Source organism: Mizuhopecten yessoensis, unplaced genomic scaffold (genome assembly GCF_002113885.1).
Source record: "Mizuhopecten yessoensis strain PY_sf001 unplaced genomic scaffold, ASM211388v2 scaffold1779, whole genome shotgun sequence".
NCBI classification, from domain to species: Eukaryota; Metazoa; Mollusca; class Bivalvia; order Pectinida; family Pectinidae; genus Mizuhopecten; species Mizuhopecten yessoensis.
In genome coordinates, this window is record NW_018404217.1 from 539,449 (window position 1) to 562,951 (window position 23,503).

The window sequence follows — 23,503 nt, forward strand, 5'->3', positions numbered from 1 at the left end:
CATCCATGGTCAGTGCAATTGTCTATCCACATTCAGTACCCCTCTCTCTCCATCCATGGTCAATAAATCTCTCTATCCACAATCAGTTCCCCTCTTTCTCTCCATCCATGGTCTGCACATCTCTATACATAATAACAGCTCTCTCTGTATTTGTTTAGTACCCCTTTCTCTCTCTCCACATTCAGCGCCCTACTTTCTTTATCCTCATTCTGTTCCTTTTCTGTCTGTATTCATTCAGTACTCTCTCTTATATTCCATAGTCAATACTCCTAAGTCTGTCCATTATAAAACATGTACCTGTGACTGTCCTTCAATCTCTCTCAATCCAAAGTCAGTTTATAGGTTTCTTTCTCTTCATAGTATCATTATTGTCAATATCTGATTAGTAAGGATTTTTTTGAGCTTTTTTTTTAAATTATCAGCATATAAAAAATCAGTACTGGATGTATAATTACATTGCAAACTCTTTTTCAAAAGTTTCATTGCCTTATTGAATAATTAAGTGTCTTTGAAAACTGAGTGTTAACTGATAGGGATCAAGTGTCATGTGTATGTATCGTTATTTTAGGAATCGAGGGAGCCTTCAGTGACACTGGAGCTAAGACAGTTATCCCAAGGAAAGTAATTGGAAAATTCTCTGTCCGCCTTGTGCCAGACCAAACCCCGGAAGAAATAGAAAGACTTGTCAAGAAACATGTGGAGGAAAAGTTCAGGGAAAGAAACAGCCCCAATCATATGAAGTAAGAAATTTATTAATAGCACATTGCTGTTGGAAATGCTGTATCCTTTATAGTTTTGTGGAAATTGAGCATAGTATATTAAAGAGAATCAAAAGCATTGATCAGAGAAAAAATGAATGGCTATATGTCTAGATGTAGGGGTATGATACAGTATAACTGTCTAGATACAGGGGTATGATACAGTATAACTGTCTAGATACAGGGGTATGATACAGTATAACTGTCTAGATACAGAGGTATGATACAATATAACTGCTAGATACAGGAGTATGATACGGTACAACTGTCTAGACACAGAGGTATGATACAGTATAACTGTCTAGATACAGGGGTATGATACAGTATAACTGTCTAGATACAGGGGTATGATACAGTATAACTGTCTAGATACAGAGGTATGATACAGTATAACTGTCTAGATACAGAGGTATGATACAGTATAACTGTCTAGATACAGGGGTATGATACAGTATAACTGTCTAGATACAGAGGTATGATACAGTATAACTGTCTAGATACAGAGGTATGATACAGTATAACTGTCTAGATACAGGGGTAAGATACGGTACAACTGTCTAGATACAGGGGTAAGATACAGTATGACAGTTGGATACAGGGGTAAGATACGGTACAACTGTCTAGATACTGGGGTAAGATACAGTATGACAATTGGATACAGGGGTAAGATACAGCACAACTGTCTAGATACAAGGGTATGATACAGTATGACTATTTAGATACAGGGGAATGATACAGTATAACTGCCTAGATACAGGAGTATGATACACTATAACTGTCTAGATACAGAGGTATGATACAGTATAACTGTCTAGATACAGAGGTATGATAAGTATAACTGTCTAGATACAGAGGTATGATACAGTATAAATATCTAGATACAGGGGTATGATACAGTATGACTATTTAGATACAGGGGAATGATACAGTATAAGTGTCTTGATACAGCAGAAAGATACAGAATAACTGTCTAGATACAGGAGTATGATACAATATAACTGTCTAGATACAGGAGTATGATACAATATAACTGTTTAGATACAGGGGTATGATACAGTTTGACTATTTAGATACAGGAGTATGATACAGTATGACTGTCTAGATACAGGAGTATGATACAGTATAACTGTCTAGATACAGGAGAATGATACAGAATAACTCTAGATACAGGAGTATGATACAGTATAACTGTCTAGATACAGAGGTATGATAAGTATAACTGTCTAGATACAAAGGTATGATAAATATAACTGTCTAGATACAAGGGTATGATACAGTATAACTGTCTAGATACAGGGGTATGGTACAGTATTACAGTCTAGATACAGGGGTATGGTATAGTTTGACTTTCAAGATACAGGGGCCTGAATTTTACTGTATCAATTATACAGAAAGTGTGTGTTTAGAATTAGGGTTATGGTGAAGGTTAATGCAAAGACATACAGATGTTATAATTGCAAAATGCTCTGTATTTCATTAAGTCTGATTTATTGTACAGTTGCCCAGTTGTCCAAAAGGTGGTTAGCTTAATAACGGTTTAACAGCATTTTTCAAACTTTAATAACTTCATCAATATACAAGGTAAAATCTCACAATTTTGCATGTAAATTCACTCTACTCAATATTTCATATGTTTTCACTAATTCAATAGTTGTGTGGTAAGATACACAAAAGTTAAAATTTGCCCAAGTCACCGATTAATAAACACCTTTTGAACAACTTGTAATGATCATTCATTACAACAGAGCTGTACTGCACACCAGGAAATTTACACCACTTTTTAACTTTTGTCTTTTTGGCCCACAGTAATGAGGGCAAATTTATCATTATAAAATTATCATCAGCATAATATGAACAGTAGTAAATGTGAAGGGCGAAATAAACTCGGGGTGAATCTGGATTTTTATCGGCAAAAGATTACCTGGTCTATTATTTCCCGATATACAGTATATAAGTAGCTATAAACATTGTCTCAATTTGTAGGCTGACTATGGGACATGGTGGGAAACCCTGGGTCAGTGATTACAACGATCCAAATTTTGTGGCTGGGAGAAAAGCCATGAAAACTGGTAAGTTTAAGTTTCACTAAAGTTAAAAACAAAAAGGGCAATGTCTCAAAATTTTGGCTATATTCTACAGTGTTTCTTTGTTAGAATTTTTTACACAGTAAAATTTATCTGGGAAATCATTGTGACATTGATACCCATGTAATTTTTAGCTCACCTGGCCCGAAGGCGTCTGTCGTTTGTCCGTCAACGTTTTCTTTTGAACGATTTCTTCTGAAGAACTACAGGACCTAGTGTCATGATATCTGGCCAGTAGGTACCTGGGATGGAGTGCTATAAAGTTTCCTCATTAAAATGACCTTGACTTACTTTCAAGGTCACATGGGTCAAATATGTTAAAAACTTCAAACAACAATATCCTAAGAACCATTTGGACTAGAGTCATAATACTTAGGTATGTTTTGTAGACCAGCTGTGTGAATCTTTTCCTTTTTTTACAGTAATGAGGTCAAAGTTCAACTTTAAATGCTAGTCGGGGGTCAAAGGTCAGCATGGGTTAAAAGCTTCTTAAGTTCCATAAGGCCAAGGGTCATGATATTTGGCCAGTTGGTACCTGGGATGCAAGGCTCTTCATTGAAATGATTTTGACCTACGTTCAAGGTCACAGGGTCATATATGTCAAAATCTTCAAACAACAATATCTTATAAGAACCATTTGGTCTAGAGTCATGATACTTGGATATGTTATGTAGAACAGCTGTGTGAATCGTTTTCTTTATAACAGTAATGAGGTCAAAGGTCAACTTAAGGTAGCAGTGTACAGTAGCGTACGGTGGCCATGGATGATGTTTTTGTACAATGAATAACCTATGTAATATTACACGTAGCAAAGTTTAAAAAACAAATCAACACTAAAATTGGCATAAACATATTATGTGGGCTTAACAATTAAAAAAAAAAAGATTAATTTGGTTTGAGACTACATTTTTGGCCATTTACCAATCTGTGTCTACACAACGAAAGCTAGCTTTTCATGTGTAAATATTGTGAAAAATCCAGTTGAACGACCTATGCTAAAACAAGAGTATTTCTGTTACTGAGTAAGTGATATTCAATTTAAGACATTTTTTTTTGCATTTTTGGGCGTTTTTTGATGTGGTAACCATGGTTTTCACAATTCCCAAATCTGGGGAAATCACTTTTTGAAAACAAATTCATTCTTCTAAAAAATATATATTCAAAATGTAGTTTCTAAATATATACATATATGTAGGTGTGTTGTGCAGGATAAATACGCTGTACATGTTTATCTGAGACATGCCCTTTATTTTTAGGATCAAGCCATTTCTACTGTACTCTGCTACCTTAAATGTTAGCCGGAGTCAAATGTCAACTTGGGTTAAGCTTCAAAATTAAAATTTCAAATTTCAAATAACAACATCTTAGGAACTGTTTAAAAGATGTTAAAATGTCTTGTGCTCTAGTAACCAAATTTGGTCTGAGGTATCTTATATGTCAGTTTCATGTAACAATCGAAACATGTGAGTGATACAGGCCCTCTGGGTCTCTTGTTAATTGTGTAACTACACAATGTTTACAATACCAAAACAGTAAATTCAAAAGTGTACAAAAGTGTGATTTTCATTTTGTGTGAAATCAAAATTGTATGAAATACCCATCTTCCAGGAATTGATTTGAGTGAAATTTGGTTCAAATGACATGAAGTAGCATTTCTTTTAGAGATTTCTAACTTTCCTCTCTTAAAATAGCATCTTTTGTTTTTGTGGTCTTAACAAAAGTCCTGAACTGTGTTTTTCCCCCCAAGCTGATATTCTGGACCAAACAGTTTGACATTGCTACATTTGTAGTTTTCCCACTGGTCAGTTTATTTTGTTTGTACTCAGTGTATGGTGTTGAGCCGGACTTGACCCGCGAAGGTGGCAGCATTCCAGTGACCTTGACCTTCCAGGAAGCAACCAAGAAAAATGTTATGCTGCTCCCGCTTGGTTGTTCAGATGATGGTGCACACTCCCAGAACGAGAAAATGGACGTAGTCAACTATATCAATGGGGTAAAACATTTTATTATATAAAATGATTTTTTCTACACCCCATTGCATGATTGTTAGAGACAACCAATAACGCCCCCTCCAGAATTACAGGGTTTATTCTAAGCCCTCTTGCAACACTGAGGGTCCCTATGTTTAACTTTCTCTCTAATTTCAATTTCTGTCTAGTGTCGTCTCTACGGGCACCTCTGTTAGCTTGTTGTCAGTAAAATGCGACTGTCATTCTACCCTATCAGATTATGACATTTTGGTAAGATGGAACACTAAAATGGCCCTCAAGTGGCCCAATTATCTGTAGACACTTTGTACAAATTCATCTATTGCTAGGATGCATAATCTTATAATATAATGTACCAACAAACCAGTAAAGCAAATATTTACATTTCCGTTTAACATTTCCTAAGTCAGCAGTATCATATATATTTTGACACAACAGTATCTTACACCTGCTGTACTGTAAATTCTTGCTCATAACAAAGTTGTTTTATTCCTGGCAAAGAATTGTGTATTGATGATCAAAATGATAATGAAGAATGTCTAGAGAACTAAATTGTAAGGTTTGCTGGGGGGCATTGTGATTTGTTGATGTATCTCAAATCCAGGGGAAACAACTCTGACCATCATAATTGAGGTTTTGAAGTTATCCTCAATACATTTTGCAACTATACTGTACTGTGACTGATAAAAGGTCCTGACATTTATTTTATTTTGTTTCAGATTAAAGTGATGGGCGCCTACATGGATGAGCTCGCCAAATTGTGAAGTTTTTGATGTTGTGACCACTGAACAATTATGTGCATAATTGCCAATATTCAGCTAGTTGGTCAAACAGGTGTATGAAGTGACGTGTGGAGATTAAGACATTTACCTATCTATAGCAAGCTTGATCACATCACAGCCTAATGCTTTTATTTTCAGTCATTTCATCTTAAAACACAAATGATAAATTTTATAAAAAAATATTACAGGAACTTCTTTAACAGTTTACCTAGGCGATTAAATAGGAAACAACCATGTATTACATTATCTTTATTTTCATGTTGAATTTCGGTAAGTATTGTAGATGGTATTGGTATTTTCTGGTATTATGGGCGAGTGCTTTTAACGATCAAACACAGCTAGTGCAGCTAAAAGGAACATTTCAATACAAATTATTTTCATATCTATTGTACAAGACTGTCAAAGCTTGTATACCCAGTCACTTGTTTTAAGGATACTGCTTACTAAATGTACTAACAGTGTGTGGTAAATGGAACCTAGTTCCTAGAATCTTGTGAAGGGAGACACCCAACTGGCTCACGTTGGATCTACAGTTATTATGGATGTGTTGAAGCCTTAATGATCAGGTTTCCCTGGGGTTTTATTCAGTGTGTGTATATTTATGGAGTATATTTCTGCTCTATACATAGAAATATAATATATTTTTTTCATATACATGTATATGTTGTGTAACTTTTAAAGATTGGTCAAGGATTTAGTGTCTGCAGTAAAATCATATAATTTGTTCATTGGTGTATTGTATCCCAGAATACTGTATACAGAGAAATTTTTGCCACAGTTAAAACTTATGTCATTTTTGCCCACCCCAATAAGGGCGAACTTATCAGAAAGGTTAAACTACGTTCACAGCATATTAGATATAGTAATTTCATAAAATGGGCAAAACTAAAATTGGGCCAATAAAGATTTTACAAGTGAAGTTTGAATGGACGATAATTTGACAGTATACAGTATTTTATGAATTACCTGTGGCCAGGTATGAATTACCTGTGGCCAGGTATGCTGTTACAGTACGTCTGCTGTAATGAAGTTATTCAATATTTACCTGCACAAGTACTTACAGGGAACAGTGCACTGGTGATTATAACATGGTTTTGGATTTGTTTTTTAGATGTTACAGTACATTAAGTCTGCTGTATTGAAGTTTTTCAATATTTACCTTCACAAGTAATTACAGGGAACAGTACACTGGTGATTATAACATGGTTTTGGATTTGTTTTTTAGATGTTACAGTACATTAAGTTTGCTGTATTGAAGTTTTTCAATATTTACCTTCACAAGTAATTACAGGGAACAGTACACTGGTGATTATAACATGGTTTTGGATTTGTTTTTTAATAAAATAAACACTTCAAAATAAAATGAAATGCATTTATTTATCTGAATTTTGTGTTCTATCTACTTAAATACACATACTAGACTATCACTGTTACCATTTCATAAATACTGAAGCAATTCTTGTCTTATATTTTCACTCCACCAAAGCTTTTATCAAAACATTTCTGTGTTCACAACATACTTTAAGTAAACAATTTTTGGTTTCTTTCATTTAGTATAGGTTTTTAGCTCACTTGCCCTTCTTAGCTCACCATGACCTTGACCCAATTTCAAGGTCACAGGGGTCAAATATGTTAAAATCTTCAAACACTTCTTCTCAATAACCAAAAGGCCCAGGGTACTGAAATTAGGCATGTAGCATGCTGGGATGAAGGACTACCAAGTTTGTTCAAATGAATGACCTTGATCCACTTCCCACCTGATGTCCTTGTTCGACATTCAAGGTCACAGGCGTCATATGTTTAAATCTTTTAATAGGTTCTTATGAATCAACCACTGATATTCTGCCTGTAGCTGTATTTTAGTCCACTTTTAAGATTACAAGTGTGAGATTAATACCAGGTGAGCGATGCAGGCCCATTGGGCCTCTTGTTATGTTATTTTCTAATAACATACACAGGTAGTTGCCCTATTTCAAAGTGTATAAATTAATAATGTGTGTTACATGTATTTCCAACAATTGAAATAATTTAATCTTGACTTCTACAGATCTGTGAAAAGTTTCTACTTCAATCGTATACGTACATTAGTGTCTAAAACTAAACATAGTGTTTGAGTGTTAAAGACATTGGTTGTGACCTGTCATAAAGTGCTTACACAGGCAAAAATTCTTGATGTCAATTTGACCTGGGAAAAAAACACCATGATAGCAAATTTAAGGTCAATTTTTGACCTGATGTTACCTTTTTTGCTCTTTTCAAGTGAAATTGACCTGAAATCAAGGAGTTTTTGCCTGCCTACGAGATAATACAGTGAAGCAGATACCTGCATCTGTTATATATCAACATTCTCTTTGGATCCATAACATATAAAGTCTTCATCGCATCAGTGACCTATACTCTCTTTCAAGGTTACAGGGGTCAAATTTGTTAAAAACTTAAAAACATTTTCTTTCAAAGATCCTATAGTTCCTAATTAATGGAATTTATGCCTAAATCTTTATGGAATTTCTACCTTAATCTTGACCGAATTTTAGACTATTAAGTTTGTTCAAATTAACTGATATGGCTCACTCCAAAGTCTACGGGTCGAATTCGTTTTCAAATCTTCATATGGTTCAGAAAAATGGTATTTAGTTTGAAGGTTGCTTTAGTAAAAACATTATCCACTGGGTTTTTTTCAAATTAAAATTACCTTTGTCAACTTTCAAGGCCGTAGAGGTGAAATCATCTGCGATACTCACTTTCACTCTCTGAACCGCTGGAATATATGTCATAGCAAAATTGAAGGCTCGTGGCTATCTATTTGATTGGTCTTGTGTAAAAAAAAAAAAAAAACAGACCAATGGCTAGGCTTATACCTGTCCTTTGAAGATTAAAGATGAGCGACACCCGACATCAAAGCCAATGAATTTTACAGATTCTTTTGATGACATATTCCAGGGGTGCAGAGAAGGTGCGGAGTGAGCGTAACCACTGGAGTATCGAGGATGATACAATCATCAAACAAGGTCGTTCAATAAACCCCGACTCACTTTCTGGTCACAAGTGAGGGTCAAAAGTGGTTAATATTTTGCCAGTAGGAATGACGCTGACCCACTTCTAAGTCACATGGTCAAAAGTTTTAGAACGATATTTTGTCTATTGGTTCATATGACCGGATGTTTTATTAATATTTAGCAGGTAGCTTGATAGTCTGTTCAAGATTTAAAGATTGGATGTAAATTAAATGTAAATGTAAAATGACTCCTCGAGTCACTAAATGTCATAGAGGTCAAAGGTGTTTGCAAATAACATTCAATAACATGTCAGCGATACGGTTTTGGTTTCATTAAGCAATATAAATTAGCTTTTTGTTTTTCCCCGCAGAGAGTTTGCTTAATTTCCCATTCTAATTAACCATATGATGGAAGCCATCCACAACCATGGCCAATAAACTAGCTGTGCTCATCACGCGTTCGAGGAAGGCCACTGCCGGAAATACCGAGAAATTTCGGTGCCAGTCTTCATCAGGGACAGTCAATCTTCTCCTGCCTTTTAGTCTGCAGAAAGGGCTGCTGATGGTCTTGTTAACGCACATATTTTGTATCAAAACTAATAAAACATGACTCAAACAAATTTAATTAATATGATACCAAACTCTCCGTGGTACAATGTAAAGCTTTGCGATGACGATAGAAGCACAGAAAAGTAAAGACGATGCATGGCACAGGACTAAATTGATCGCCAAGCAGCAGATATACAGATCCTATAATTGATTAGCTTGTCTTTTAATTAATGCAAGAAATATTATTATTCAAACATAAGAATGAGGAACAGAACATGAATAGTTTTAAGATTTACATAAACTATAAGGAAACAAGCAAAAAGAATCGGTCGGGCTGATAAAATCACCATACCATGCAAGCTGTCCATCAGCGTTCAGCGATCACTTTCTAACAGAATAAGCACCTGTTATTGTGAATTAAGTTTGTTGAAAAAGTAAATATTTTACTGCAGCATATGACTGTTCCGTCCATTTAGAACTCGTAAGTGATATTCAAGTTAAAGGAATCAAATCTATTTCTCCCACCCTTCACAGGTGTGTCTCCTGTTTTAGCCGGGAAAGATCAGCTTGTCAACCCCCAGGGGGAAATAGCCTCGTGCCGATTAGCACGTGCTCAATTGTGACGTCATTAAAATGCGTCACCAGTAATTGTGACGTCATCAAAAATGAATGACGATATTCATACCACACGTGTGTTTTTGTTTACAAACATGAGAGACTACTGTGTCGGTGTGGTTGTGACTGAAAAATTAGAATGGGAGAAATATAATCATCCCCTACCTTGAGGGTGTGACAGAGAAATATCCAACCCTCGGGGTGAATTTTTGGTTGTCTAACCCGTCGGGTAGGAGATTTCTCTGTCACACCCTCAAGGTAGGGGAAGATTTTATTAGTCTTAGGTGTTAGAAACATATGTAGAAATGCAGGGGAAATGTAAAAGAGCATATATATAGAACTATTTACAAGTGTTGTCTTCAACAGAAACTGTATTACATCCAGATCGATAGTTAATTGTCAGCCAGAACGAATTTCGTAGGATCAATTCCAGTCTGGATCAACTTCTTACATACCAGATGAAGACAGCATTGGTTAAGTCAAAAGTTCCAGTTATTCAGGAAATCGGATTTTAGACCAGTGTTGAAATAACCAAGAACTTTGACATGCTTAAGTAAGCACGACATAATTTTAAAACATCTAGATAAAGTACGAATGGTTATCGAACCTCAGCTGGGACACCATATCAGAAAGTAAGAAAACTTGTAATGTTGAAGCCAAATCAGTCTCTCCGAACCTATTGAGGCAGTCCCAGCTGAAAAAAACAACTTCGGGGTATATCCCGATGGTTCAATGAACATGGCTCCAAAAACAGGCGAATGCTGAATCCAACTCGTGTTACTATCAGATCAGAAACACTGGATGCATCCGGATGTTTGACACTTCAGATGAATGTATGATTTTAGTGTATTAACATGTAATCTCACGTTAGGACTACGTAATTCCCTGTACTACGTTATCTTTAACATACGAATTAACCATCTGCTGAGATGATCGAGAATACTTCAACATATCTAATTATTCTTGCTCAAGAAAGACTACATTGCATCAGCTGTAATCAATACATTGGTTACCAGTATGATACAGGCTTCAGTACAAACCATTGATGTACGCAGTAATGTATTTACATTCATATAACTATTAACCTCTCACAGTAAACATGGAGTGATGCTTTTACATTAATATAATTATTAACCTCTCACAGTAAACGTGGAGTGATGCTTTTACATTCATATAGCTATTAACCTCCCACAGTAAACATGGAGTGATGCTGTTACATTCATATAATTATTAATCTCTCACAGTAAACGTGGAGTGATGCTTTTACTTTCATATAACTATTAACCTCCCACAGTAAACATGGAGTGATGCTTTTACATTCATATAATTATTAACCTCTCACAGTAAACATGGAGTGATGCTCTTACATTCATATACTTATTAACCTCTCACAGTAAACATGGAGTGATGCTTTTACATTCATATAATTATTAATCTCTCACAGTAAACGTGGAGTGATGCTTTTACATTCATATAATTATTAACCTCTCACAGTAAACATGGAGTGATGCTTTTACATTCATATAACTATTAACCTCCCACAGTAAACGTGGAGTGATGCTTTTACATTCATATAATAATTAACCTCTCACAGTAACCATGGAGTGATGCTTTTACATTCATATAACTATTAACCTCTCACAGTAACCATGGAGTGATGCTTTTACATTCATATAACTATTAACCTCTCACAGTAACCATGGAGTGATGCTTTTACATTCATATAACTATTAACCTCTCACAGTAACCATGGAGTGATGCTTTTACATTCATATAACTATTAACCTCTCACAGTAACCATGGAGTGATGCTTTTACATTCATATAACTATTAACCTCTCACAGTAACCATGGAGTGATGCTTTTACATTCATATAACTATTAGCCTCTCACAGTAAATATGGAGAGATGCTTTTACATTCATATAACTTTTAACCTCTCACAGTAAATATGGAGAGAGATGCTTTTACGTTCATATAACTATTAACCACGCACAGTAAATATGGAGTGATGCTCTTACAGTTAACATGGAGTGATGTATATATTTAGATTATATCAAACATTCATAGTAATGCATAAACATAAAACTGTTTAACTTACAGTCAAATGTAAAAAAAAAGTTTCAAATATACAATAACTATTTATTTATACCAGATATTTATATAAATACGTTACATTTTGTCCTTATCCCTATTCGTTCAACAGAAGATTGAAATTTGATATGAAAGCATTTTAAAATATGTATTCATGAAGGTTAAAATTGTCTGAAGATCTTTGAACAGAAAATTTTATGGAATGCGTCCCGGAAAACTTCGAATAACATACTAAAAGAATAAATTGACTGCTATCAATACAAATAAATACAATGATTGTGATTATTTTACGTCAACAAAAAAATGATTAATCTATTGTTTTTATCTTGTGCGTAACGTGATGAATACCTTCCAGTATGCAGTGATAAATTATTGAAACCACAATTTCAACATTTTCTTAGGAGAAATCGCGTGACAAAATCTTACAACAGACAAAAAATGTAACCTCTCTTCTAAATACTTAAAGTGTAAAAAGCCATGGTTTTAACTGTTTAAGGCAGTGAAATAACTGCATTTTAGCACAAAGCATATTTTTTAAGTATTGATTCCCGCAGTCAGAAATTTGGGTTAATAAATAGAGACTCCATTAAAATTGACAAGTATGCAAATCTGCCACTTCAGCTTTCAGCATGTTCGTATAAATCATGTCATTAGTTGATTGCTCAATGTTAATTTAACGGCTGCACTTTCAAATAATTGTTTACGATCATTTGGATTTTACATACATTTCTTTCGTTTGTTTGGTTGGGTGGGGGGTCGGTCTAGGGTGGTGTGGGGTGGTATTGAAACCATTTGACTCTACTCTCAAAATTTTCAAGTAAACTCTTTGTGAGAAATTACTTGAACCTTTCGTTCGCTTGTTGGATGATAAGTTTTTTCTGATAGCGTGTGTTCATCTCTTCAAACCCAGCATTTACGTATCTCATTTAGAGGTTGTGATCTCAACAAGTTCCATGTCATAACCAAATGACTAAGTAACCAAACGTAGAGCAGGCCCCGAGTTCAATCCTGGTAGCATATCTGTATAAAACAATTCATGTCGAGCAATTGCATAATATGGGGTGGAGATCTCTAACGGTTCAAAGTTATGACTCTGTGACTAAGTCATCAAGTTTGGGTTCATTCACTGGGGCTAATCCTGAGGGCTATATGTATTCGTCTCTTCATTTTAAGCAATTGTAAATATGGTTATAGAGTGGTGTTCTAAAGAGCTTCAAAGTTGTAACCCAGGGACTAAGTCTCAAAGGGTGGTACCAGATCCAAAGGGCATCCTGGTAGCATATTTGTACTTGTCTCTTTATATTCAGGTGTTGTATATATGGTTATGTGATGGATATCAGTCATTTTCAAATTATAAAATCCCTTGGCTCCTCTCCTTAGTACATATACAATATCTAATCCCAATTACATTGGGATATTTCCAATCAAATGTGGTTGATATCCATATCTTATTTCCAAAGAGGTCGCTTAAACCAAAATGGCAAACAAACCTTCCCCTCGGCACCCTGGTGGGTCGGTCCCTCAATTTGTATAATTTTGAATCTCCATCAACTATGGGTATGTCCATTCCAATTTGGTAAAATTCCACTAGGCAGTTTAGCAGAAGAACAAAAGAAGTAGTCTAAAGGAAATGTTGACGGCGAATGGACGACGGACACCACGGTACGGTATAATTTCACCTGGTCCAAAGCTTAAAAGGGAAGATTAAAAATGAAACCAATAAAAAAATATGGTCTGAAAAGACTTATTCTTGTTTTTATGTTTTTTTAACGTGTCATACCTTTAATTAGTGTTTTATGAGTTTTAATAAACCTTACACTTGTTTTTTATTTATCTTCTTGCGATTAAGAGGCACTTGTGGTGTCGACCTTATTGCTTCTTCAGTTGGACTGGACTCAAGTTGTGCCTGTCTGTATATCTTGGAAATGCTGAGGTCCTTTGATTTTTCCATCTGCCCTACTGAAAATACTGCGGAGATGCAACGTTGGTTTAAGGACATTATCACTTCTATCAGTATATGTTTTAACGTGTCTTACTAACCTCTTGAATCTTTCAGGAGATGACATTTTTGTCCAGTTCATTGTTCTTCAATTATCCGGATAGGAATACCGCAATCTCGCGGATGATGAGCCTGTCGTTTTGATTTGCCGTAATCTCAATCGCAATACAATCTATATTTACCGGAAGTGAAATGTTTGAAATCTCTGTGTCGACGTCCCCATTTACAAAGAGTGCTACAGCTCCGAGCTTTTGACATGCTCTTTCTTCATTACCAGGTGTTCTTGTTGATATCAACAGTCTAGCGTTTTGAAGTATGTCCGATTCCTTTTCTTCGTAACCAGAGTCGATGAATATACGGCTGATGTTTTGTGGAGACTTCAGTAATATCAAGAAGTAATCGCCTTGTTTCGGATAGGACCCCCAGAAAAATGCGTCCGACAAATCATATGCATATATAGGTTTATAACCAGAGAAAGTTTCAATTTGTGTGTGTATTGTTGCGGGAGGATTGACGTGATAAAATCTTTTCCGAGAATACTGATTCACTCCATTCTTTTCCGTTTTGTTTGCAATATTATCCGTTTGCCTGTCGTTGTACTTTTGTTCTTTACGATGTTCCAATGTATAGTTGACTATCTTAGTTACCTCGGGTACCCGCTTAACATTGCTTGTTTTCTTGTCTGTAGTTACTTTTTCAACAACTTTGGCATCACTGGTGTGCCACGGATTCACATAAAGTTTTTTTCTATTTGTTTCTATATTGTGTGAAAATTCAGTGTTGTTTTGTTGTAGTAGCGAATAGGTCCTTTGTTGCACACGTTTGTCTTCACTGTTGTTAAATCTGCTGTCGGAAGTCGGTTGATAACGATGATGACGTCCATTTTTTAAAAGTTTATTTCGGTCTATGGCATATCCGTTTTTAAACAACGTTTCTGAGCGATTTTTCGCATCATTTGCATCATGCACATTTATTTGCCTGTGGTTTGGAGATACATACGGTCGCCGGTCTAAACTTTCTTTCGGTTGATTTAAATTCGAACGACGGCTGTCGGTATGGCCTTGCAGATCTTGCCATTGTGATTTAATGTTATCGGGGTTCTTTGTTTGAACCGACCCAAGTGACTGTTTGGAAACAAATAGTCGTTTTAATGTTTCATTTCTTTTGAATGTCTGTTCAAGCACCTTACGTTCCTCTCGCATTTGTGGGGAGCTTGTAATTTTGTCCAGCTTCGCACTCTCTAATTCTCCTGATAGGAACACAGCGATTTCTCGGATGATGAGCCTGTCGTTTTGATTTGCCGTAAGCTCTATTGCAATACAATCTATATTTACCGGAAGTGAAATGTTTGAAATCTTTGTGTCGACGTCCCCATTTACAAAGAGTGCTACAGCTCCGAGCTTTTGACATGTTCTTTCTTCATTACCAGGTGTTCTTGTTGATATCAACAGTCTAGCGTTTTGTAGTATGTCAAATTCCTTTCCTTCGTAACCAGAGTCGATGAATATACGGCTGATGTTTTGTGGAGACTTCAGTAATATCAAGAAGTAATCGCCTTGTTTCGGATAGGACCCCCAGAAAAATGTGTCCGACAAATCATATGCATATACAGGTTTATAACCAGAGAAAGTTTCAATTTGTGTGTGTATTGTTGCGGGAGGATTGACGTGATAAAATCTTTTCCTAGAATACTTATTCACCCCAGTTGAATTGTATATGTTCATTGCATCATCCCGTTGTGTGACGTTGTCGTAATGTTGTTCAAATGGATGTTGTACACGAGACGTTGTTGTCTGATTCATGTCAGACGCTTGCTTCACATCGCTTTCTCTTTCAAAATGTTTGACATCTTTATCACCAAGATTCACCGTAACACCTCTGTACGGCGGATATGATACGTGGTCGTCGGTATGTCCTGGTTCATACTGCTTGTTATGACCACGAATGTTAAATACGGTATGTCGTTCTATTGAGTTTCTGTGAGCGAGATGTGGTTTAAGTGAATCACTTTTCTCCAGTGCATCCTTTCCTATCATTACACGTTCCTTGCTAGGTTTTTGGGATAATTGATTACTCGGTTCCGTAATTTCAAGTTCGCCCGGAAGGAATATGGCGATCTCTCTAATAACGAGCCAATCAGTTTGATTGGCCATCACTGCAATAACAATACAGTCTATATTTACCGGAAGTGAAACATTCGATTTGCTGGTGTCGATGTCGCCATTCTCAAATTTAGAGATGGTTGTGAAATTTTGACATGGTGTTCGCTCCTCATTTGATATGCTGGATGATACTAACAGTTTACCATCATACAGTATGTCTGTGTCTATTTCAGTGCTACCAGAATCTATGAATATACGGCTTATGTTTTGAGGAACATGGAATATGACTCGAAAGTTTCCTCCCCGTCTAGGACTGACTCCCCAGAAAAACCTATTTGATAAGTCATACGCATACACAGGGTTATAATTTGAATACACTTCAATGTTTGTATCTATTTTTGCGGAGGGATTTGAATGATAGAATCTCTTTCGGGGATATTGTTTCAAACTAAACGAGTCTTTTAAACCAAATGCATTTTTGAAACGTTTGTCAAACGAATCTTTGAAATGTTTGTCAATTATTTTTTGTACTTTTCCCGGCAAACTTGACACGGTACCTATATGTTGGAACAAAGATCTAGTTGCAACTATCCTCTTTGACTGTGTTTTGATTTTACCTAATGCAATAAGCAAAAGGTCACCTGGCTGTTCATCAAAAAACATCATAATATATTCTGACAGACCACCAAGGTCTGATGATCGTATCAGTTTTCCAATAAATCCTATATGTGAAACCTCAAGGTAATACCAGAATCTGTTGGAATTGGAATCAATAAAACTTACAATGTCTCTATAATAGTCGCTAGCTGCAACGACATCATCCTCTAGTTGGAGATAATATTTTGATATGTTTTGACTATACGCGAAAAGGTAAGCATAATCAATATTCTGTTTCGACCGCCACGCCACCCTCTCTAATGAGTCATTATACGTTCTTTTGAGCTTTCCAAAATCTGGATATATACTTTGATCATGTGGATGCACTATCTGGAGGAATCCGCTTTGTATGAGCTTGGGGTATTTGACGGCTAGCTGTTTGCTCCTTATCCTGGTCCAGGTCTTGTCCATGTCCACCATAAAAATGACCACCACTATCGACATTTGCTGGGACGCATCTGAGTGGGTGATTAGAGAAAAGAGTGTCTTCTCAAGATAATCCACCCCCTGTCGACGTAATGTAGGGATCCCGATAGTCAAGGAACCTGTAATGTGAGAACAGTTACAATAAATGTAAATAATACAAAGATTATAATTCGTTATGATGGATTTAAAATTTAGAACAATGTTTTTAAAATGTCTTACAATACCTACGATCAATTTTATGAGTATTAGTTTGGTTTGGTTTAGTACTGTTTAACGTCCTATCAACAGCTATGGTCATTTAAGGACGGCCTCCCCTGTGTGCAAGATACATGCGTGTAGTGTATGCGTGTGTGTTTTGGGAGGCTGCGATATGTTCGTGTTTGTCTCCTTGTGATAGCGCGGAACTGATGCCGACTTTATAGTGCTACCTCACTGAAACATACTGCCGAAGACACCCAGCAGGACACCCCACATAGTCACATTATACTGACAACGGGCAAACCAGTCGTCCCACTCCTTAATTTCTGAGCGTTAAGCAAGTGTAGAAACTACCAATTTTACAGACTCTGGTATGTCTCGACCAGGTGACAGAACCCAAAGCCTTCTTCACAAGGGCGAACGCTCAACTTACTATAGGCCAAAAGTGAGGCATTGTCAAGGGAGACTTTGGAAGAAGATAGTTGTTTAGAAAGAAGAGAAATGATAAGATCCCAAATTTAGTCGCCTCATACGATCATGCAGCAGGTACAATTCTTACGCCCTACGTGCAGGGACTATTTTATGTGCAACTAATTATGAATTTTAGAAGGTGGTAGAATGACGTTTAATCCCTGTCCGAGATTTTGCATAATAGTTTTAATGCTGCACTAAACCATCGGTAACAGCGACAATAACACCTACATAGGGTTAATTTCCACGTCATAGTCCGTCATTGTTTTATGTTCCAATGCACTGTTTTGACGTGTAGTAAGTATGGCGTATACCATAGAGGTATGAAAAGAAGATTACACTTAGATGTTAGTTTTTTGGCTCATTCTACCATCTCTAACACAAATATATTTTGGGTGACTGGATTTCTAACGTAAAGCTGTCTTGAATTCGACGTCTTTATATACCCCTGTTCAGAGAAACAAATGGACGCTTCTAACATAAGTTGTGGTGATCAAAGAGAAAATTTCCATTTGGGCTCAGAGTTTGGGATAATTTTTAATACAGATAAACTTTGATGATTCACTTGTTAATATTGTTGCCCGTCATTAAAACATAAGTTTGGTCGTCTTTGATGTAGTTAATTGGTCCATCCATATCAATCATGTCTACGAATAGCTCTCAGAGTTATAAATATACGTTGACATTTAGAATTGGTAGAATATCTCTGGAGATAATATAAATATGTAAAACGTGAGCGTCAAATTTTGGATACGCAAATATTGTATGGACGACCTATACCCAAAGAAAACACAACGTTTGGAAGTCTACATATTTGATATGGGGAACTAGGTAAATATAAGTAAACACAGAAACTGTATAAAATAATGGATTATATATAACGCATATCACGTATGCATGATAAACTACTGCTAATGTATTGCAAAGGATTAACACGACGTGATACAGCGTTCGGCAGCGTATAAAAGATGGATTTCTTATTATTTACAAATGTATACTGACTTTTAGTTTTTCTTGCCTTTCCGTACAGAAGAGCTTTTCTACGATCGACTTTCAATCTCCCCGTGACTTCAACCTGGAAAAAAAATGGAAATGGACTGGTATGTTCGATGCCGACTAAGTAACATTGAGGTGTAAGCCACATCGTTATACGATACATTGGTGTCGGAATATTAGGTAATCATGACTTACCACAACTGACTCCGGTTTTATTGGTGAGTACGGATGACGGTTACCTTGACTGATGTGGCTTTCTTGTAAGTAAGACAAACCGCCAGCGACGCTGCTCTGTTAGCGATGATGAAATACCGTTAATATCAGTCACTGTAGTTAGCTCTGGCATTGGTAAAGGGTGGCTTATACGACTTACCTCAGTTGACGCTTGTTCTGTTGGAGATGGTAGAGGACGCTGAATATCTGACGCTGTTGGTGATGGCGGAAGGCGTGTTATTTCTGGCGCTGTTGATGATGGCGGAAGGCGTGTTATCTCTGGCGCTGTTGGTGATGGCGGAAGGCGTGTTATTTCTGGCGCTGTTGGTGATGGCGGAAGGCGTGTTATCTCTGGCGCTGTTGGTGATGGCGGAAGGCGTGTTATTTCTGGCGCTGTTGGTGATGGCGGAAGGCGTGTTATCTCTGGCGCTGTTGGTGATGGCGGAAGGCGTGTTATTTCTGGCGCTGTTGGTGATGGCGGAAGGCGTGTTATCTCTGGCGCTGTCGGTGATGGCGGAAGGCGCGTTATCTCTGGCGCTGTTGGTGATGGAATTTAACGTATATATATATATATAATTAGGTATACACCTTAACGTCAAAGAATAATTGGCATTCATTATTCGTCAATGAACTTGTATCGATATCAGTGTTGATGATGTATTTTCAATAAAGAGAAAGGACTTTTTAATTCTTTTTACTGTTATATTTCAATCGACGAACATGTCAAACTCGCATGGCTATATATTTGCCAAAATACATTATTAGATTTAACGGAATATATTTGTACGATTTCATGAAACAATGATTTAAAACATGAAGGACAGTGCAGTATCAATTCAATTAATTGTACCTTTGTATCAATATCCATGCCAGTTTTCGTACTACCACGAATTACACTAACCTTTCAAGAGTGTCGATCTTATTATATCTAAAATGTTGATATGTAACACTGGTCCCGGGGTCATTGTACCCAGATCTGAAGCGTGTGCTACTGGTTCCTTGTTTTCTTTGACACATGACGAGCGATTGAAATATCCCCAGAGCATCACCCAAACAAACAATATTATCCAGCCCAAGGTCTTCTGCTTAAGATACCACTTCATAGTCCCGCTTGACCACTACAGCCGTGACACGTCAGACTTATGGTTACAGTGGTCAAGTGGTCAAACATTCACTGGTTAATTACAGCTACAAAAAAGCACAGTCATATTTTATCCCAAAGCTTATAGTCCCCTTTTATCAACCTCAAGATTAGGAAATAATTATACATGATATGCATGTGTAAAGCCGACATGGGTCAGTCTTTATAAACATTTGTCAAATGGGTGTGGTTATCTTAATTTAATTCATAATATAAATAAATAAAAGATGTTAACACAAATATATGTATTTATTAATTAAAATAAATAAATTAACTAATATAAATAATTTTTAGCTATATGCTTCATGTTTCACTGTAATAAAAAGCATTCGTTTTTTTAGTCTAAAATAGGTATGCATTAATTTTTTAAAGACGGAAGGCTACCCTCTTCACGACCTTGTCACGAGGTTACATCAATGATTGAATTTAAATAATGAACCCTTTGTATTTCACATCGCTTTATTAAACACTCAATACCAAGGTTCAGTTTAGAAGCTTATATCAAATTTTCAAATTTAATCTTTTGAAAAGTGCTGCAATAGAAGAATATGTTTGTATAAATACTTTGTTTGACAGTGACAATTTTCAAACCCAAAACGTTAATATTTAACTTTCATTGTTTTTAATGATGAACATAGTTATAACCGATCTGAAATCTACCGTGCAATTAAGCTGATATAACTTGAGAAGCCCGATTCCTGCCCTTGTGTATTGTCTGTAGATATACTGATACAGTAACGGGATAGGCGGGGACATAGTACAGGAATATACTAGGTTTGTCTGGTTAACAAGCCTTAAGGATTTATCTAATTGATCAAGGTGTCTCTTTACTCAAGAAGCATGTTGTAGTACAATAGGTTTTCTAGTCTAAAAATACTTTAGTATCGGACCTTGTATAGCCATTCTTAATGTCTGATTCCAAATGAATATCATCTCAATAAACCCCAATAGTGAATGAATACAAACAAAACATGTTACACATCAATAACATACTGCCTTGATAATGATTTATTTCAGGACACGGATTCATATGAGTAAGTTGCNTTGGCATTCATTATTCGTCAATGAACTTGTATCGATATCAGTGTTGATGATGTATTTTCAATAAAGAGAAAGGACTTTTTAATTCTTTTTACTGTTATATTTCAATCGACGAACATGTCAAACTCGCATGGCTATATATTTGCCAAAATACATTATTAGATTTAACGGAATATATTTGTACGATTTCATGAAACAATGATTTAAAACATGAAGGACAGTGCAGTATCAATTCAATTAATTGTACCTTTGTATCAATATCCATGCCAGTTTTCGTACTACCACGAATTACACTAACCTTTCAAGAGTGTCGATCTTATTATATCTAAAATGTTGATATGTAACACTGGTCCCGGGGTCATTGTACCCAGATCTGAAGCGTGTGCTACTGGTTCCTTGTTTTCTTTGACACATGACGAGCGATTGAAATATCCCCAGAGCATCACCCAAACAAACAATATTATCCAGCCCAAGGTCTTCTGCTTAAGATACCACTTCATAGTCCCGCTTGACCACTACAGCCGTGACACGTCAGACTTATGGTTACAGTGGTCAAGTGGTCAAACATTCACTGGTTAATTACAGCTACAAAAAAGCACAGTCATATTTTATCCCAAAGCTTATAGTCCCCTTTTATCAACCTCAAGATTAGGAAATAATTATACATGATATGCATGTGTAAAGCCGACATGGGTCAGTCTTTATAAACATTTGTCAAATGGGTGTGGTTATCTTAATTTAATTCATAATATAAATAAATAAAAGATGTTAACACAAATATATGTATTTATTAATTAAAATAAATAAATTAACTAATATAAATAATTTTTAGCTATATGCTTCATGTTTCACTGTAATAAAAAGCATTCGTTTTTTTAGTCTAAAATAGGTATGCATTAATTTTTTAAAGACGGAAGGCTACCCTCTTCACGACCTTGTCACGAGGTTACATCAATGATTGAATTTAAATAATGAACCCTTTGTATTTCACATCGCTTTATTAAACACTCAATACCAAGGTTCAGTTTAGAAGCTTATATCAAATTTTCAAATTTAATCTTTTGAAAAGTGCTGCAATAGAAGAATATGTTTGTATAAATACTTTGTTTGACAGTGACAATTTTCAAACCCAAAACGTTAATATTTAACTTTCATTGTTTTTAATGATGAACATAGTTATAACCGATCTGAAATCTACCGTGCAATTAAGCTGATATAACTTGAGAAGCCCGATTCCTGCCCTTGTGTATTGTCTGTAGATATACTGATACAGTAACGGGATAGGCGGGGACATAGTACAGGAATATACTAGGTTTGTCTGGTTAACAAGCCTTAAGGATTTATCTAATTGATCAAGGTGTCTCTTTACTCAAGAAGCATGTTGTAGTACAATAGGTTTTCTAGTCTAAAAATACTTTAGTATCGGACCTTGTATAGCCATTCTTAATGTCTGATTCCAAATGAATATCATCTCAATAAACCCCAATAGTGAATGAATACAAACAAAACATGTTACACATCAATAACATACTGCCTTGATAATGATTTATTTCAGGACACGGATTCATATGAGTAAGTTGCTTGAAACCGTTGCAATCGTTATGTTGAAATAATGCCATTTAGATACTTATTATCATCAGTTACAAAAACAAAACAAACAAAAAAAAGGATTAGCTTCCGACCTTGTATAAAAATTTAGAATTTAACTTGTACAATTTGAATACGTGCTAAAACGAGGCCTTTTTCTTATTTCACAGTGGACATGTATATTCGAAGTAAACATTTGTAATCAGAAACCATGCATCGAACAGGCCTTCGATTAGGTTAGGTTGCAAAACTACAATAAACTTGTATATTTCTACAGCACGAACACTTACTGTTGTGCTCCATACTAGGACTGGTACGAGTACAGTATAATATATCATACTTACCATTGCTGTATGATGTTGTAAGTTCTTTCGGGTAAATATTATTCCATAACATATGCGACGTAAACCAGTTTTCACAAATTAGTTATTCGGAGTGCGACCAACGTTGACGAACCGATACCCTCTACTACAAGTATCAGGGTAAAGACAAAACAATAGCTGTTTTAAAGGCGTTGTAAATATACACGTCTAGTTTTACCTGAATTAAACAACTGCACATGGTACACGCATTGTTTAAGTCGCAATTCATTTAACCATTGTTCTTCTTTGTGTTTGAACCGAATTTGCATTTGTAGTAACATGTATGGACAAAATATAAAGCTATATGACTTCCAAACATGTTGAATTTAGCTAGTAATTATATATATATATATATATATTTCTGTAAAGTTAATTATATATTATATAATTATAATTATATATCCATGACTGGGTAGATCCTGTTAATCATATAGACTGGCTAAATTC

The 23,503-nt window shown here is 35.8% G+C and overlaps 2 protein-coding genes across 5 annotated transcripts in view; one reads left to right on the forward strand and one right to left on the reverse strand.

Annotated features, from left to right (window-relative positions):
- The window catches only part of LOC110440951 (cytosolic non-specific dipeptidase-like), a 28,172-nt gene extending 21,184 nt beyond the window's left edge, over nucleotides 1-6,988 (forward strand). For both annotated transcript variants that reach the window (XM_021484065.1, XM_021484072.1), the window contains 4 exons: nucleotides 569-740; nucleotides 2,742-2,827; nucleotides 4,669-4,835; nucleotides 5,550-6,988. In XM_021484065.1, the coding sequence (XP_021339740.1) occupies nucleotides 569-740; nucleotides 2,742-2,827; nucleotides 4,669-4,835; nucleotides 5,550-5,594 (470 nt within the window). In that variant the 3' untranslated portion in view covers nucleotides 5,595-6,988. The remainder of the gene's footprint in view (nucleotides 1-568; nucleotides 741-2,741; nucleotides 2,828-4,668; nucleotides 4,836-5,549) is intronic.
- A 5,635-nt stretch (nucleotides 6,989-12,623) lies between these two features.
- On the reverse strand, nucleotides 12,624-23,124 carry LOC110440969. 3 transcript variants are annotated; one of them, XR_002461802.1, is made up of 6 exons: nucleotides 23,039-23,124; nucleotides 21,406-21,692; nucleotides 19,086-19,462; nucleotides 18,719-18,791; nucleotides 13,681-17,166; nucleotides 12,624-12,883 (listed from the first exon to the last, which is right to left on the reverse strand). XR_002461802.1 is itself a non-coding variant. In XM_021484081.1 (5 exons), the coding sequence occupies exons 2-5, from the start codon at nucleotides 21,605-21,607 to the stop codon at nucleotides 13,955-13,957; spliced, it is 3,864 nt and encodes a 1,287-aa protein (XP_021339756.1). In that variant the 5' UTR covers nucleotides 21,608-21,692; nucleotides 23,039-23,124; the 3' UTR covers nucleotides 12,624-13,954. The 3 variants fall into 3 exon arrangements, 2 of the variants coding, with proteins under 2 accessions (XP_021339756.1, XP_021339763.1); XM_021484081.1 differs by having other exon boundaries at nucleotides 12,624-17,166; XM_021484088.1 differs by lacking the exons at nucleotides 21,406-21,692; nucleotides 23,039-23,124 and adding an exon at nucleotides 19,827-20,131 and having other exon boundaries at nucleotides 12,624-17,166.
- Nucleotides 23,125-23,503: the final 379 nt, after the last annotated feature.

Coding starts and splice junctions, on each gene's coding strand:
- LOC110440969 (XM_021484081.1), bottom strand. CDS start 21,607: ATGAAGTGGTATCTTAAGCAGAAGACCTTGGGCTGGATAATATTGTTT. Junction 19,463..21,405: donor AAGATCGACACTCTTGAAAG/GTTAGTGTAATT, acceptor CATCACCAACAG/CGCCAGAGATAACGCGCCTT. Junction 17,167..18,718: donor AAAGGCAAGAAAAACTAAAA/GTCAGTATACAT, acceptor CTCACATTACAG/GTTCCTTGACTATCGGGATC.